The sequence below is a fragment of the Salmo salar genome, chromosome ssa27 (assembly GCF_905237065.1).
Source record: "Salmo salar chromosome ssa27, Ssal_v3.1, whole genome shotgun sequence".
In the NCBI taxonomy this organism is placed as follows: domain Eukaryota; kingdom Metazoa; phylum Chordata; class Actinopteri; order Salmoniformes; family Salmonidae; genus Salmo; species Salmo salar.
The window spans coordinates 20,826,715-20,844,970 of NC_059468.1; the positions used below are offsets into that span (position 1 = coordinate 20,826,715).

Genomic DNA, 18,256 nt, shown 5'->3' on the forward strand with positions numbered 1-18,256 from the left:
GCACCACTACATGCCAGTTGAAGAAGAGGAAGTAGTCATAGTAGTAACAGGAAGTAGTACTGAAGGTGCTAGACTTGTGGTTTACCATCTCACGAAGACGACGTCACTTGATCAATGGCTAGCCATCTACATTGACCTGCTTCCTCTCCTGGGCACTCGGCATCAGGGTAGGTGTGCGGCAGGAGTGCTATCAAGCTTTCAGACTTAATAGAAACATCCTCCATGGAGGATTAACCACATTGTATTGTACCTCCCTTTTTGAAGTTGCATGAAAGTGATCCTGTTTCTGTGATTCACTGCCAATAGAAACATAGCCTCTGCCTCATCCATCCTCTGCCTGGGTGTGTGTGGTATTCTATGTGGCTAGCTTACACCCACAGAGGCTTGGGCATTTTAAGGGGCTTCTCTTGACTTGTTTCATCTCGCGTGTGATTCCTCTCAACACTACAGTCTAAATCTCCACTAAGCCCAGCACCCACCAATTTGTTTACCTGTGCATTACACATCCTTAAGTACTTAAAGTTTAAACGAGATTAGAGTGTGTGAGTGTCTGTGTTTTCTCTGCATCGTTTGGCTTCAATAGTGAACATTATTCCAGAAGTTTCCTGATAAACTTGGCTGGGTCAGGATCCCAGAAGGGAAGAGTTGCTGGTGGGAACTCTATGCTTGTTTATCCTAGAGGAGGAGGGGAAGAAAGGAAGAATGAATAAAGCCTTATTTTTTCCGTTTTTCTTCTCTCCAGGAACCACAAACTGAGATTTCACATAACTGTGGTGTCTTTTGTTTCCCAGTCGAGCCAGAGTGATGTGATGAAACCCAATGGAATGTATTGGTTGGGTAATGAACAACACACCCTCCGGGATCCATCCAGAGCTGTTTGGAGGCCTGAAGACCTTGGGGTGATGAGGGCTATGCAATATTGTTTGTGTTATTGAAGGGACTGGGCTAGCCTGGTTCCAGATGTGTTCGTGCAGTTCAGCCAACTTTTGTGCTCATTGCCACTGACCGACATAGGAATTGGCTGAACAAATCTGAACCAGGCTAGGACAGGCGTCTGTGTGGGTCATTAACAGATGTAGAGGGTATGAGAGGAGGAGACTAGGCAGATGAGGCTAGCGCTTAGCATGCTAATGTCTGTCTGTGCCAGCCTAATGTGATATGACACAGCTGAGCCAACCAACCGTAGCAGAGAGGAGTGTGGCGGAAGCAGTCAGTGTTGGATGCCTCTTCCATGTCTGTCTGTGAGGTCATTGTGGTCAGTTGCTTAGAGGCATGACTCACTCTGTTAAGGAGAGAGGGAGGTACAGAGCGGGAGCAAGAGGGGAGTGAGAAAGCAGGGGGATAAGAGGGAAAGGGAGAGAGGGGGTAGGGAGAGCGAGAAGGAAGAGAGGAGGGAGGGATTGAAAGTCTGTTTGCAGATTCTTTCCTAGCTGTTTACTCAGCACTGATCCTTCTCCTACCATTACACTGTTTAGTACCATCTCTAACTCTTTCCAGACAGGGACTGGGCCATGTCCGTTGTTTTATCCATTCAGCATCTCACACTAGCATCGTTCATGAGACTGTTTTGGGTGCAGTCGGTTGTTTTATCCATTCAGCATCTCACACTAGCATCGTTCATGAGACTGTTTTGGGTGCAGTCGGTTGTTTTATCCATTCAGCATCTCACACTAGCATCGTTCATGAGACTGTTTTGGGTGCAGTCGGTTGTTTTATCCATTCAGCATCTCACACTAGCATCGTTCATGACACTGTTTTGGGTGCAGTCGGTTGTTTTATCCATTCAGCATCTCACACTAGCATCGTTCATGACACTGTTTTGGGTGCAGTCGGTTGTTTTATCCATTCAGCATCTCACACTAGCATCGTTCATGACACTGTAAAGGGTGCAGTCCGTTGAACAGCATGAATGAAACCTTTTTTTGATTTTTTTATGCCACTGTCAATCGATGCTATGGTGGTGCCTAAGAAGATATCTGTAAGCTGTTTTAGTTACAACAAGACAGACTAGAAGAGAGTGAGGGAGCGAGAGAGAGTAGGGAAGGAGAAAGTCCTACTCTGGTGATTAGAGGACCTGGTTGAGGTTTATGTATCTCCACCAGTAGCCAGCAGCAGCTGGGGTGAGAAGTCAGAGGTCAAGAAAAGAGACGGGTGGATCTCAATGTGCCGTCTCGATTCCTGTGACAGAAGGTCACGGAGCTCAGGGACAGCAGCGCACACACACACAGTGTGAGCTGGAATGAACAGCTGCGTTCTAGCAGGGTTTAATGGATGAGGAGGTCAGCGTCTCAGACACCGTAAAGAATCCTCTGGCCCACCAGCTCCAGGTGTCAGTGTCTGGCTAGGGTGGGGGGACAGACGTGTCATCACGCTGCCCTATAAAAAAGCTGTGTGCATTCCAGCGCTAACGATTGACTGACTCTTGTCAACCGACTCCTCTGTAGATTTATTGCCTGGACATTTATATTTTCAAACCGTTTTTTACCTCATCCCATCGTTTTCCCTGCAGTTGGTAGGTAAGCTGTTCTTTGGCTGGAACATACACACAGTGGTTCACACATGCAACATATCAGGGCTCTACGCTGACCTTTTTTTACAAGGAGCATGTGTGCACCTAAGTTGACAAATGTAGGCGCACACAAATAACATACTTGAGATACTAACCCTCACATTTTTATAGACGCACTGGTGCTCCTAAATTCACATTCCAGGTCGTACAGTCAAATATTTAGGCGCATATGCAAAACAAATGATCGTACTGTAGAGCCCTGCATGTCATCCGTGTTTTCAAAACATACTTAAGAAGAACCCATCATGACCTGTCCTATGCTACAGAAAACGGGTGTTCTGGGTCAAGCATGGTTGTCTGAAGTAGGCATTTCATTATTCAAATGAACAAAGTTGGCAGTATTTTTCTTCAATTGTTAGGATATGCATTAGAGCAGTCCTTCTCAAATAGTGGGGCGCGCCCCCCTGGGGGGGCTCGGAGCGATGCCGGGGGGGCGCGTGTGACCCCGGGGAACATGCTTTTTTTTGCCGCAGGGAGTAGTTTTTTTTGCACCGAACAAGAGCACACAGCACAGAGCAGGAGATATGAAGTGCAGATAACAAACCCTTAAGAGACACCATGGAAAAATATTTAACAGGGATGAAAAGAAAGGCGGAGAGAGACGGAGATAAATGAGACAAACGTAAGTCTCCCGAAAGCTAAGACGAGGAAATATGACGAAGCGTATGTAGCGCTTGGCTTCACTGACTACGGTGGGAGACGAGGAAAGACCGGTATGTTTACTGTGTCTAAAAATGTTGGCAGCGGACAACATGAAGCCAAATAAATTAAGGCGTCACTTAAAGACATTACACCCCAATCACGCTGATAAGCCGCTTGAGTTCTTTCAGCGAAAACGTGCCGAATATTGCCAACAATCGTCCCGCTTTGTGAATGCTACTTCAGTAAACCAGCGAGCACTGTTAGCATCATATAAGGTGGCGTACCAAATTGCTCAGTGCAAAAAACCCCACTCCATAGCAGAGGAGCTGATACTGCCTGCAGCATTAGACATGGTCTCTGTCATGCTGGATGACGCAAGTGCTGCAAAAATAAAAACTACCCCTCTGTCCAATGACACTGTCACCAGACGTATAAATTACATTGCTAACGATCTTAAAGAACAGCTGGTAGATAAACTCAAAGACAAACGTTTTGCCTTACAGTTCGATGAAGCAACAAAGACTGTTTGTTTATCGCTTATGTACGTTTTGACATGACAAACTCCCTGTGTGAGGATCTACTTTTTTGTAAATATGTCAGAGACAGAGCCACAGCTGAAGAGCTATTCAAAATGCTGGACTGCTTCCTGACTGAGAATGGGCTAAAGTGGGAGAACTGCATTGGTGTTTGCAGTGATGGTGCACAGACCATGGCAGGGATGAGAAAGGGACTTTGGGCACTCATCAAGAAGGCCTCACCTAATGCTGAGTGGACACACTGTGTTATACACAGAGAAGCACTCGCATTAAGGCACCTTTCCTCTGAATTAAGTGAGGTTATGACTGACATTGTAGGTGTAGTCAATTTTATGAAGACCAGACCACTAAAAACAAGAGTCTTCTCTGCTATCTGTGAGGAGATGGGAGCTGAACATCAAGCTGTGCTGTTTCACAATGAAGCAAGGTGGCTGTCACGAGGAAAAGTCTTGTCCCGAGTTTTTGAGCTCTGAGAGCAGATAAGAATGTTTTCGGAGCAGGAGCACAAGTATGACCTCGCAGAAAAATGTAGTGAACTTCCTGGCAAAACTGGCCTACCTGAGTGACATATTTGGAAAGCTAAATGAACTAAATCTACAGCTCCAAGGGAAAGATAAACACCTCCCTCAGGTCACAGACAAGATCAGCTCTTTCACTCGAAAGCTTGCAATGTGGGTGCAGGCGACTTGATGAAGGAAATACTGATTCATTCGAGAACCTGCATGAATTTGTTGACACTACTGACTATGATGATTCCATATATTAAGGAGCATAGGTCCCAGCTAAACATTGAGCAGGAGCTGAGAGTTGCAGTATCATGCTTCAAACCCCGCTTCGAAAAGCTGTGCTCTGCAAAACGTGCTCATTGTAGCCATTAATCCTGACTTCCTCATTTTGATTTAAAAAAAATCAGCACACATTGTTTTATTCATTTTTGTTTTATAGGTCAAAGTGTTTCATATATTGTGCTCCTGAGTTAATGTTGCTGATCAATTTGAATTTATTATTATTTATTGATTATATTTAATTTTATTTTTCAGTATCAAATGGTCAAAAAATGTTTACAGTTTAAATAAGGTTTGAATTTTTTTTACATTTCAGGCAAATTGATGCACTTTAAGTATTTTCTGTTACAGACTAAAAACAATGTTAATAAAGTTATTCTTTGTTGTAAGTTGATCTATATTTCTTTTCTTTTTGTTTTCTTTAATGTTAATAAGGATACAATGTTACGCAGAGGTGTACTTATAACAATTTTATAGACAAATGATACTATTTACAGTCGCGGCGGAGAGTTGGGGGGCGCGAAATGTTTACTTCTTCCTAGGGGGGGCGTAACAGAAAATAATTGAAAAGCACTGCATTAGAGGTCGACAATTATGAATTTTCAAAACCGATACCGCTTATTGGAGGACCCAAAAAAAAGCAATTTAAAAAGAATTTGTATTTATTTATATATACACACAAAAAAAGAAATGTCCTCTCACTGTCAACTGCGTTTATTTTCAGCAAACTTAACGTGTACATTTTTGTATAAACATAAGATTCAACAACTGAGACATAAACTGAACAAGTTCCACAGACAAGTGACTAACAGAAATTGAATAATGTGTCCCTGAACAAAGGGGGGGAGGCTCAAAATCAAAAGTAACAGCCAGTATCTGGTGTGGCCACCAGCTGCATTAAGTACTGCAGTGCATCTCCTCCTCATGGACTGCACCAGATTTGCCAGTTCTTGCTGTGAGATGTTACCCCACTCTTCCACCAAGGCACCTGCAAGTTCCCGGACATTTATGGGGAGAAATGGCCCTAGCCCTCACCCTCCGATCCAACCGGTCCCAGACGTGCTCAATGGGATTGAGATCTGGGCTCTTCGCTGGCCATGAAAGATCACGGACATTCTTGTCTTGCAGGAAATCATGCACAGAATGAGCAGTATGGCTGGTGGCATTGTCATGCTGGAGGGTCATGTCAGGATGAGCCTGCAGGAAGGGTACCACATGAGGGAGGAGGATGTCTTCCCTGTAATGCACAGCGTTGAGATTGCCTGCAATGACAACGAGCTCAGTCCGATGATGCTGTGACACACCGCCCCAGACCATGACGGACCCTCCACCTCCAAATCGATCCCACTCCAGAGTACAGGCCTCGGTGTAACGCTCATTCCTTCGACGATAAACACGAATCCGACCATCACCCCTGGTGAGACAAAATCGCAACTTGTCAGTGAAGAGCACTTTTTGCCAGTCCTGTCTGGTCCAGCGACGGTGGGTTTGTGCCCATAGGCGACGTTGTTGCCGGTGATGTCTGGTGAGGACCTGCCTTACAACAGGCCTACAAGCCCTCAGTTCAGCCTATTGCGGACAGTCTGAGCACTGATGGAGGGATTGTGCGTTCCTGGTGTAACTCGGGCAGTTGTTGTTGCCATCCTGTACCTGTTCCGCAGGTGTGATGTACCGATCCTGTGCAGGTGTTGTTACACGTGGTCTGCCACTGCGAGGACGATCAGCTGTCCGTCCTGTCTCCCTGTAGCACTGTCTTAGGCGTCTCACAGTACGGACATTGCAATTCATTGCCTTGGCCACATCTGCAGTCCTCATGCCTCCTTGCAGCATGCCTAAGGCACGTCTGTAAGCTGTTAGTGTCTTAACCTCTCTGGGCCAGTGGGACGCTTGCGTCCCACCTACTCAACAGCCAGTGGAATCCCGTGGCGCGATATTCAAATACCTTAGAAATGCTATTACTTCAATTTCTCAAACATATGACTATTTTACACCATTTTAAAGACAACACTCTCGTTAATCTAACCACACTGTCCGATTTCAAAAAGGCTTTACAACGAAAGCAAAACATTAGATTATGTCAGCAGAGTACCCAGCCAGAAATAATCAGACACCCATTTTTCAAGCTAGCATATAATGTCACATAAACCCAAACCACAGCTAAATGCAGCACTAACCTTTGATGATCTTCATCAGATGACAATCCTAGGACATTATGTTATACAATACATGCATGTTTTGTTCAATCAAGTTCATATTTATATCAAAAACCAGCTTTTTACATTAGCATGTGACTAGCATTCCCACCGAACACTTCCGGTGAATTTACTAAATTACTCACGATAAACGTTCACAAAAAACATAACAATTATTTTAAGAACTATAGATACAGAACTCCTTTATGCACTCGCTATGTCCGATTTTAAAATAGCTTTACTCACCAAACTCCGATTTACTATTAGAAAAGTTTGATTACCTTTGCTGTTCTTCGTCAGAATGCACTCCCAGGGCTTCTACTTCAATAACAAATGTTGGTTTGGTTCCAAATAATCCATAGTTATATCCAAATAGCGGCGTTCAAGACACTATCCGAAGGGTCAAGAAGGGTGACGCGCCCGACGCGTTTCGTGACAAAAAAATTCTAAATATTCCATTACCGTACTTCGAAGCATGTCAACCGCTGTTTAAAATCAATTTTTATGCTATTTTTCTCGTAAAAAAGCGATAATATTCCGACCGGGAGTCGTTGTTTTCGTTCAAAGAGAGAGAAAGTAAACATGGTGTCGGCTCGTGCACGCGCCTCCAGTCTCATTGTCCTCAGATCAACCGACCACTATCCAAATGCGCTAATGTTTTTCAGCCATGGCCTGCAAAGCCACCATTCATCGTTCTGGCGCCTTCTGAGAGCCTATGGGAGCGTTAGAAAATGTCACATAATGCCAGAGATCCCCTGTTTTGGTTAGAGATGATCAAGAAGGCCAAGAAATAGTCAGAGAGAGCGCTTCCTGTTTGGAATCTTCTCAGGTTTTGGCCTGCCAAATGAGTTCTGTTATACTCAGACACCATTCAAACAGTTTTAGAAACTTTAGGGTGTTTTCTATCCAAATCAAACAATTATATGCATATTCTAGTTACTGGGCAGGAGTAGTAACCAGATTAAATCGGGTATGTTTTTTTATCCGGCCATGCAAATACTGCCCCCTATCCCCAACAGGTTAATGACTGTTCAACAGGTGCATGTAAATTAATTGTTTATGGTTCATTGAACAAGAATGGGAAACACTGTTTAAACCCATTACAATGAAGATCTTTGAAGTTATTTGGATTTTTACGAATTATCTTTGAAAGACAGGGTCCTGAAAAAGGGACGTTTCTTTTTTTGCTGAGTTTAGTAGATCATCTGCATACATTGACACATTGTGCTCTTCACCAGCTCGGTGGATTCCAGTGAATGATGGTGATAATTTTAAGGCCAAGGAAAGCGGTTATATTGCAAGAGCAAAAAGGAGTAGGGACATAGGGCACCCTTGACGGGTCCCTCTGGAGAGGGGGAAGTATTTTGAAGGTTGAGATTTGGTGTGTATGCTAGCCGTAGGAGCAGAATAGAGCAGACGTATCTATGAGATGAAATTGGACCCAAAACTAAATCTTCCCAAAATCTTAAATAATCCCACTCCACCAATCCCAATCCTTCTCCCACATCAAGAGAAACAACAATTTCGGGGTGATAATGTTCAAAAGCTGTCGTACATTGGAAAACAGTTGTCACCCTTTGAAACCCATTTGATCATCAGATATGACATCCTGAAGGCAGGATTCCAACCGGCATGCTAGAACCTAATAATTTAACATCAGCGTTCAAAAATGGAAATGGGCAGACATCCACCGCATTCCGCCGGATCTTTATCTTTCTTAAGTATAAGTGAGATGGAGGCTTGGGTTAGCATCGGGGGGAGAGAGTCCTGTGATAACGAGTCGGTGAACATATCTAATAGTAATGGGGTGAGTTGATCTGAGAATGTTTTGTAAAAATCAACGGGGAAGCCATCAGGGCCTGGGGCCTTGCCACTTTGCATTAGCTTTAGACCCTTTGTTATCTCATCAAGATGCAGAGGGTTGTCCAGAACTTTACTAGTGTCCATAACTTGGGATATCCCATCCATTGATATCTAAAAAGTTGTCCATAGCCGTATTATCTGATGGGGGTTCGGATTTGTAGAGGTTAGAATAAAATGACACGAAAGTTGAATTAATATTAGAGGGATCACTTGTTGGATTACGGGAGGAGTCATATGCCTGACAGATGAGATGCTGACTGGCGTTTAAGTTGGTGTGCCAAATGGCGGCTGGCCTTGTCACCATATTCGTAGTACGTCTCCTTTGTTTGTTGCAACAGAAACTCTGCTTTATCAGTGGAAAGCAGATTAAATTGAGTTTGAAGTTTCTGCCTCTCTGCATATAATTCAGGGGATGGTGAAGTTGAAGATTGCCGGTCTATTTCCAGGATTGAGTCCACCACTTCCTGATGTTTCAGTTTTCTTTGTTTGACATAATGAGCGTTGTAAGAAATGATCTTTCTCCATAATACAGCTTTGAAAGTCTCCCAGAGAAGGGGAGGTGTCATCATTTTTATTTGTTTGAATGAATACATTTATGTTGGTCGAAATGAAGTCACAGAATTCTTTGTTCGACAATTGGGCCGTGTTAAATCTCCAATTCAACAGTTTTTTTGCATTCGGAGTAAGTGCGAAGTCCAGAGTGTGGGGGGAATGGTCCGAAATCACTATCGCTGAATATTCTGTAGTTTTTACTGAGGGGAGAAGGGCTCTATCTTAAAAAAACAAAGTAGTTTCAATAAAAGTATACAAACAGACAATTTAGCATTTTGGATATGGACAATTAAGCTAACGAACCGTGGGTTTAAACTCTTCAGCTAGTGCAACAATTAAACGAGTACAATTGGAAGAGAGGAGGTATAGTATTAGACTCCAATGTCGTAATGGAGTCGAAGATAACGTGAATGTAACTGAACACCGTCAGTGACCAACATCACCAATCATGGCCAACGTAAACCGCAGTAGTTCAGAGTATCCATATAGTATATCAAGCAGACCCCAGTGAAAAATGTATATACACAAATATTGGTGGACAGGATCGGTGTCTAACTAGCTAGTAACATTGGTATCCAAAATGACCTAAAGGCTGCCAAACTGCAATGTAGGCTATAGATTGCCATTAGTGGAGCAGCAAGTTCAAAGCCTTAGTAAAATGAAAGAAATCAAAATGCTGCGCTTTTACCAGCAATTGTCTTTGATTTAACTAACTAAACAAGATCAAATGGAAGTTTTAAAGAGCAGTGAGACAGTATAGTATGTCATTGTCAACAACAGAAACAAGTTATGTACTGCTTCAAACATACCTACTGTAGCCAGCAAACTTTAGCATAGGATTGTTTCACGAGAAACGGATCGATAGATGGCCATAGATGTATGTAGCCTAGTGTCCACACTGTCACTAGAACTAACGTTACTCACATAATACAGGCAGGTGAGAAATCATCCCAATTCAGGGATTCAATGTATTTCAGGCATTCAATGTATGCGCTGTCGGTATGACTCGGCTTCTTCAGGATTTAAAAAAAAATGGACCTCGCCGTTAAAGGTGACACAAAGCCGGGTAGGATAAATCAGCCCACACTGGCCGAAGTTGGACTTGGACTTGATGTCGTTGAATGGGGCGCGTTTCTTCGCCAGGCTAGAACTGAAATCCTGGTAGAACTTGATCTTGTGGACTTGGAAAGTGATGTCGCCATGTTCCCTTGCCCACCGAAGGACAAGCTCCTTTTCTTTGTATCGATAGGATGCGGTCGGCCGCCTGGGCAACGTTTCGGTGCTAGGCTGCAGTGGGCTTTATCAAGTTCAGGGAGATTGGGAAAAGCCTCATCGCCCAAAACTTCCTTGAACAGCTCCACAATAAACTGGGTTGGATATCCTGTCTCAGAATCCTCTGGCAGTCCAATCACGTATTCTGGCGTTTTGAATGTGAAATCAAATCCTCCACTTGTAGCTGCAGAGACTTGTTGGCGGCAGCCACATCGTCAAGCCAGGTTTCCAGCGTAGTGAGTTGGTCGCTGTGGCCAGAGAGCCCGGCCTCAACTTCGACCAGTGTGAGATGCCACAGAACCCCGGATGGTTTCCACGGTTGCCTGAATTGGAGCCAGTGCAGCCGCCAGTGAGCTATTCAGAAATTCGGTGAGTTCTGCTGCCAAACTTTCACGCGATTTCGCCAGCTCTCTGACAAGGATCTCCAGTGTTATCGGGTTAGCCGTATCACCCGGAGTGGCTATTGAAGCCTTCAATGAAGGTGGAGTGGTAGCCATTTTAGCTGAAGCATGTGACTGGTTTGCTCATGCCAACTTAGGTACGCTCTATTACTGGGTAATTAAGATAACTTTTGAAGTCATGAGAAGTATGAATTTAGGCGAAATTGAGGATTATTTACAAAAGTTGTCTGAGAAGAGACCTCGTACGACTTATTTCTACATTGCTCAACCAGAAGCCCGAATTAGTCATATTTTGATCAGGTGCATGCATAGGGATGTCCAGGTCATGCCCATGCTATAGATATACACCTAGCAGACTGAAACTTCACTGTTGTAGGCATAATACAGCTAGTGCTATCTAGACTTGAGCTGGCAAACAAATCCATTACATTAGCTACCTAAAGGTGAAGTAAACTCAACTGAGGAGTAACAGAGACTTTAAACTTGAAAACGTGTAGGATACCTCTCCGGTTTCCCTGACTTACGTTTTTTTGTTAATACATGTTACGCTTGTTCGCGTAGCAATCCTCACAGGCCGCTGTACGTTTGTTTTGTTAGTGAGATGAAACTGACAAAACTCTGAAAGGTATTATTGTAGGTCAGAATTGCAACACAATATTTGTTCAAGCCTAAAATGTTACTCCATAATTTTTTAAATGGTGTTTGTATGTTCACAGATTAAATTTCAATTTACGTTGCTCTTTGTTAGCCAGCCAGAGGGTGGCCAGCCCACAGTGGGGCTGTGTGGGGGAGAGGAAGCCTTTAGCTCGGGCCCAGCGGGTGGGGTGGAGGTAGAGCAGCCGTAACCCAGCCTCAGGCCTAAACCACGGGCATTCTACATGCTTTCTAAGTGGAAGGTGACAGCTCAGTTTAGCTGCTGAGGTTAAACCCAAATGTGCTGCTCTTTGAGAAACTATGGGCTGCTGGCTGGGCTGGCCTTCTCGAAATGGTCCTACAGCAATGAAGTATGTCATTAGGGAAACAAAGGGATGGTAAGGTTGTTTATATCACAAAGTACATCCAGGTGTGTGTGTGTGTGTGAAAGCAAATGAGGTATAGTAGTCTTTTATGTTGGCCTGTGTACAACTCCTGAAGCAGAGCTTGCTTACTGTACACAGAGCTGCTTTAACACACACACACAATGCCTTCCATTGTGATCTGAGCGGAACACTGCAGGCCTTCATATGTTCCTCCTGATTAAATCATTGAAGTGCAGCTCATCTGCTAATCACAAGGTTTGGTCTGGACCGCCTGCTGGTTAAAGCTCTCTGGTCAGCTAAGAGGCCACTGCAATCTGCTAGGTGCAATCTGCTAGGTACACCCTGTATTGGACACTCCAGGTAGGCAGCCAAATATTACTAGAGCTCTCTCTGGGTCTAAGGTCAAATATTACTAGAGCTCTCTCTGGGTCTAAGGTCAAATATTACTAGAGCTCTCTCTGGGTCTAAGGTCAAATATTACTAGAGCTCTCTCTGGGTCTAAGGTCAAATATTACTAGAGCTCTCTCTGGGTCTAAGGTCAAATATCGTCGAAGACCCTGTTGATGGATTCATCCTCAGTCTGCCTGGCTGTCAACCCTCAACAAGTGTATCTCTATCTGTGATTTATATTTGGCAAAACCACATTTCTTTTCACCTGGGCTTTTGTAGTTTGATGGTTAGCTAACTTTTCCAAACAGATATTTTCTAGATAAAGATGAAAGGAAAGGACTATGTCAGACCCCCTGACCAAGCCCCTGAATCTGAGCCCATCCCCTCAACAGAGGAGTGCTCGGAGGTGGCGAGACTGCAAACTGTCATGATTAGCATAAATTAGCGCAAGTTATACACACACTATGGTGCAACACATCGGAGGATTCTTTTTTCAGTGCATCTGTTTGTACATGTCCCTATTCAAATGAACCGTAAATGGAGAGAGATTGATGTCATGGTGTTTTTTTAAAAGTTCACCATGATCCTGTGCTGAATTTCTACATGTCTTTGTTATAATTATTTAGTGTTCTCTACAATCTCAGGTGGAGCAGTCTAAGGTGCTGGTAAAGGAAGGAGGAGTTCAGCTGCTTCTCACCATCGTTGACACGCCAGGGTTCGGGGACGCTGTCGACAACAGTAACTGGTACGTCTGACTAGGAGGCTGGCTGACCGAGTGATCTGCTTGCTGACCGACTGACTGGCTAGCCAAGCCTGCCCTATATCTCTTTCTGAATGTGATATTCTACATTACATATTGAGTAATTGAGTAATGTCTGTGCTCTGCTCTCCTATAAAGCTGGCAGCCAGTTATCGATCACATCGACAGTAAGTTTGAGGATTATCTCAACTCAGAGTCCCGGGTCAACAGACGGCAGATGCCTGACAACAGAGTGCACTGCTGCCTCTACTTCATTGCCCCCTCTGGACACGGGTAGGTACTGCAGCTGGAATGGTGCCATTCTTGAAACAATATGATAGTTTAAATTTAGTCCCTGCCGCTTCTCAAACTGTGAATAATTCTTCTCCACGGGGGAAGAAAAGTGTTTTCCCCCTCTCATTTGAGATTGAGCATGTTCTTGATGCTCTTGACTGTTCCCTATCAGGGCAGACTAGACGGTGTATTGGTCAGGGGAAGAAATCAGTAGTACAACTGTGTAGCCTAAGACTGTTTACATGATGCTAGCTGGTCATCCACCCTCCTGCCCCTGGTGAGAAGTACAACTGTCAGTCTCTCCCCCCCCTTTACTGGGGCTGCTGAGATGCACACTGGGACAACATTTAGGTAATCTCTCTTCTCCTGGGTTCACTTTGTTGAAGGCTGTTTCTCATCTCTGTATCTTGGCTCCTCTCTGTCCTCTGCTCTGCTCCACACAGCTGGCCCTGCTGTTGGATCTCTACTGTGGGCTGCGCTGTGCTCCCCATAAACAAAGGGTGATTTGACAGGCCAGCACTCTCCACTTGGATGCCGGTGTTCCTCTGTCTTGGCCCAAAGTGTGCCTGTAACTCTGACCAAGTCCTTGTTCTGGTCTCTATTGTGCCTGGCTGGCTGGTAGCAGTCTGTGGTCATCCAAGCGGACTAGCACCGTATGGCTCCATTGACAGTTAACATTTGTCTCTTCCTCTGTGTCCCCATGGGACACGCAGCACATTACCAGCACAGCTGGACTGAGGGCAGAGAGCGGTGTGTAGGCAGGCCGTGTGGGGGTGGGTGTGTAGGCAGTAGAGGTCAACCGATTAATCGGAATGGCCGATTAATTGGGGCCGATTTCAGGTTTTCATGACAATCGTAAATCGGTATTTTTGGGCACCGATTGTGGCCGATATTTCTTCTTTTTTTACACCTTTATTTAACTAGGCAAGTCAGTTAAGAACACGTTCTTATTTTCAATGACGGCCTAGGAACAGTGAACTGAACTGCCTTGTTCAGGGGCAGAACGACAGATTTTTACCTTGTCAGCTCGGGGATTCGTTTTTGCAACCTTCCAGTTACTAGTCCAACGCTCTAACCACCTGCCTTACATTGCACTCCACGAGGAGCCTGCGTGGCAGGCTGACTACCTGTTACGCAAGGGCAGCAAGAAGCCAAGGTAAGTTGCTAGCTAGCATTAAACTTATCTTATAAAAAACAATCAATCTTAACATAATCACTAGTTAACTACACATGGTTGATGATATTACTAGTTTATCTAGCTTGTCATGCGTTGCATATAATCGATGCGGTGCCTTTATCATCGAATCACAGCCTACTTCGCCAAACAGGTGATGATTTAGCACTGTCGTTGCACCAATGTACCTAACCATAAACATCAATGCCTTTCTTTAAAATCAATACACAAATATATATATTTTTAAACCTGCATATTTAGTTAATATTGCCTGCTAACATGAATTTCTTATAACTAGAGAAATTGTGTCACTTCTCTTGCGTTCTGCGCAAGCAGTCAGGGTATATGCAGCAGTTTGAGCCGCCTGGCTCATTGCGACCTGTGTGAAGTCCATTTATTCCTAACAAAGACCGTAATTAATTTGCCAGGATAGTAAATAATTATGACATAACATTGAAGGTTGTACAATGTAACAGCAATATTTAGACTTAGGGATTCCACCCGTTAGATCAAATATTTTGTCCTCCAATAATCGGTATCGGCGTTGAAAAATCATAGTCAGTCGACCGCTAGCAGGCCGTGTGGGTGTGTGTAGGCGGGCAGGCCTTGTGTGGGTGTAGGCGGGCAGGCCTTGTGTGGGTGTAGGCGGGCAGGCCGTGGGTGTGGCGGGCAGGCCGTGGGTGTAGGCGGGCAGGCCGTGGGTGTAGGCGGGCAGGCCGTGTGGGTGTGTGTAGGCGGGCAGGCCTTGTGTGTGTGTGTAGGCGGGCAGGCCGTGTGTGTGTGTAGGCAGGCGGGCAGGCCTTGTGTGGGTGTGTGTAGGCGGGCAGGCCTTGTGTAGGCAGGCCGTGTGTGTAGGCAGGCGGACAGGCCTTGTGTGGGTGTGTGTAGACGGGCAGGCCGTGTGGGTGTGTGTAGGCGGGCAGGGTGTGTGTAGGCGGGCAGGCCGTGTGGGTGTGTGTAGGCGGGCAGGGTGTGTGTAGGCGGGCAGGCCGTGTGGGTGTGTGTAGGCGGGCAGGCCGTGTGGGTGCATGTGTATGTAGGCAGGCGGGCCGTGTGTGTGTAGGCGGGCCGGCCGTGTGTGCAGCGGCCGTGTGTGTGTGTGTGTAGGCAGGCAGGCAGTGTGTGTGTGTGTGTGTAGGCAGGCAGGCCGTGTGTGTGTGTGTGTGTGTGTAGGCAGGCAGGCAGGCCGTGCATGCGTGTGTGTGTGTGTGTGTGTAGGCAGGCAGGCGTGTGTGTGTGTGTGTGCAGGCAGGCAGGCCATGCATGCGTGTGTGTGTAGGCAGGCCGTGTGTGTGGGTGTGTGTGTGTGTAGGCAGGCAGGCAGGCCGTGCATGCGTGTGTGTGTGTAGGCAGGCAGGCCGTGTGTGTGTGTGTGTGTGTAGGCAGGCAGGCTGTGTGTGGGGGGTGTACATTTACATTTTACATTTTAGTCATTTAGCAGACGCTCTTATCCAGAGCAACTTACAGTAGTGAATGCATACATTTCATTTCATGCATTTTTTTTTTTGTACTGGCCCCCGTGGGAATCGAACCCACAACCCTGGCATTGCACACACCATGCTGGCGTTGCAAACACCATGCTCTACCAACTGGCCCTGTGTGTGTGTGTGTGTGTGTGTGTGTGTGTGTGTGTGTGTGTGTGTGTGTGTGTGTGTGTGTGTGTGTGTGTGTGTGTGTGTGTGTGTGTGTGTGTGTGTGTGTGTGTGTGTGTGTGTGTGTGTGTGTGTGCGTGTGTGTGTGTGTGTGTGTGTGTGTGTGTGTGTGTGTGCGTGTGTGCGTGCGTAGGCAGGCCGTGTAGTCTGTGGGAGTGTGGGGGCAGGCCGTGTGTGTGGGGGCAGGCTGTGGGGGGGTGTGTGTTTGCACTAACTGACCTTTCAAAATGGAGACTGAAACACAATCATTTTTCAAAGTGCAATGATTCATGCTGCTCTCTTGATCTAACTTTCTGAACATACAGTTGAATCTAGCCACAGCCAAGGCAGAGCATAGACTTGTACATGTTGTCTGTGTGCCAGGATTCAACATTGTTTACACATCCCAGGATCTACTTTTACACACTGGAATCTGGAACTCTGTATGAAATACCAACTTGATGGCTGTTTAATGAAATAGTTTTCAGGCAGACAGAACAGGAGAGTGCTGTGCTGCTCAGTAGATGTACAGTGTATTGTGGGCCAGATGCTGCCATGGAGAGGGAGATTCATTCTGAACAGGAAATTGTATGTTTTTTTTGTCCCGATGTCAGCCAAGCTGTGAAATCTGAGTTTTTCTACCCCTCTTCCCTCTCCATCCCTCCGGTGTAGCGCCAACAAGCTTCACCTTGACCATGTTAAATTAAAGGAACTTGTTGAAACTCAAAACCTCTCTCTCACTCCAGGTTGAAGCCTCTTGATATAGAGTTCATGAAGCGGTTACATGAAAAAGTGAACATCATCCCCCTCATCGCCAAAGCGGACACAATGACTCCTGAGGAGTGCCAACAGTTCAAGAAGCAGGTGTGTGTGTGGGCACTGAGTACACACCATGTCCTGTGTGTTTGTCTTTCTCTGAATGCAGATGTAGACTGTGTGATATTAGTAATGTATTCAAGCTATTCCTGTGGGAGAGAACACATGCAATAAATAAGTGATGCACAGTTGTTGCATGTGACTCAACGAGTGTGTGTACGTGCTGCGCACAGTTCCCTCATCCTGTGTATTGACTGACCCTTCAGCCTGAGTGAGTATTGATGTTTGTGGCTCGTTGGCCTAGATGGATACATAACCAGAGGGAAGCAGGACTCACATTAACTCTCTCTCTCTCTCTCTCTCACCTTTCTCTCACTCTCGCTCTCTCTCTCTCTCTCTCTCACCTTTCTCTCTCTCTCTCTCTCTCTCTCTCTCTCTCTCTCGCTCTCTCACCTTTCTCTCTCTCTCTCACACCTTTCTCTCTCACCTCTCTCTCTCTCTCTCTCTCTCTCTCTCTCTCTCTCTCTCTCTCTCTCTCTCTCACCTTTCTCTCTCTCTCTCCTCTCTCTCTCTCTCTCTCTCTCTCTCTCTCTCTCACCTTTCTCTCTCTCTCTCTCTCTCACCTTTCTCTCTCTCTCTCTCTCTCTCTCTCTCTCTCTCACCTTTCTCTCTCTCTCTCTCTCACCTTTCTCTCTCTCTCTCACCTTTCTCTCTCTCACCTTTCTCTCTCTCTCTCACCTTTCTCTCTCTCTCTCACCTTTCTCTCTCTCTCTCTCTCTCTCACCTTTCTCTCTCTCTCTCACCTTTCTCTCTCTCTCTCTCTCTCTCTCTCTCACCTTTCTCTCTCTCTCACCTTTCTCTCTCTCTCTCTCTCTCTCACCTTTCTCTCTCACCTTTCTCTCTCTCACCTTTCTCTCTCTCTCTTCTCTCTCTCTCTCTCTCTCTCTCTCTCTCTCTCTCTCTCTCTCTCTCTCTTTATAGATCATGCGAGAAATAACAGAACACAAAATCCAGATCTACGAGTTCCCAGAGACCAACGATGAGGAGGAGAACAAGATGGTCAAGAAGATCAAGGTTTGGATCCACACACACACACACACACACACACACACACACACAGCTTTTATTCTCCACACCAAAGATGGAATTGAATAGGAGAAAAAGCTTGACAAACATGAACACAACACTGTCTTTATCCTGATCATGAAATGTAGTGTTTACAGCCCTGCTGAAGGCATAACATAAATCTAACACTAAAATCCACTACTAGTGTTTTGGCTGAACTGGCCCCACCAGCCCCAGGATTGATAAGAGAGAAACCACTGAGTGGTTAGTTGGTTACCACAGCCACTGAGTGGTTAGTTGGTTACCACAGCCACTG

At 45.5% G+C, this 18,256-nt stretch overlaps 1 protein-coding gene across 4 annotated transcripts in view; it reads left to right on the forward strand.

Moving 5' to 3' along the window:
• sept7 (Septin-7) overlaps positions 1–18,256 on the forward strand; it is a 58,198-nt gene that overhangs the window by 30,138 nt on the left and 9,804 nt on the right. For 2 of the 4 annotated variants that reach the window (XM_045709173.1, XM_045709174.1), the window contains exons 5-8: positions 12,848–12,966; positions 13,120–13,254; positions 16,806–16,923; positions 17,857–17,949. In XM_045709173.1, the coding sequence (XP_045565129.1) occupies positions 12,848–12,966; positions 13,120–13,254; positions 16,806–16,923; positions 17,857–17,949 (465 nt within the window). 4 annotated transcript variants of the gene reach the window in all.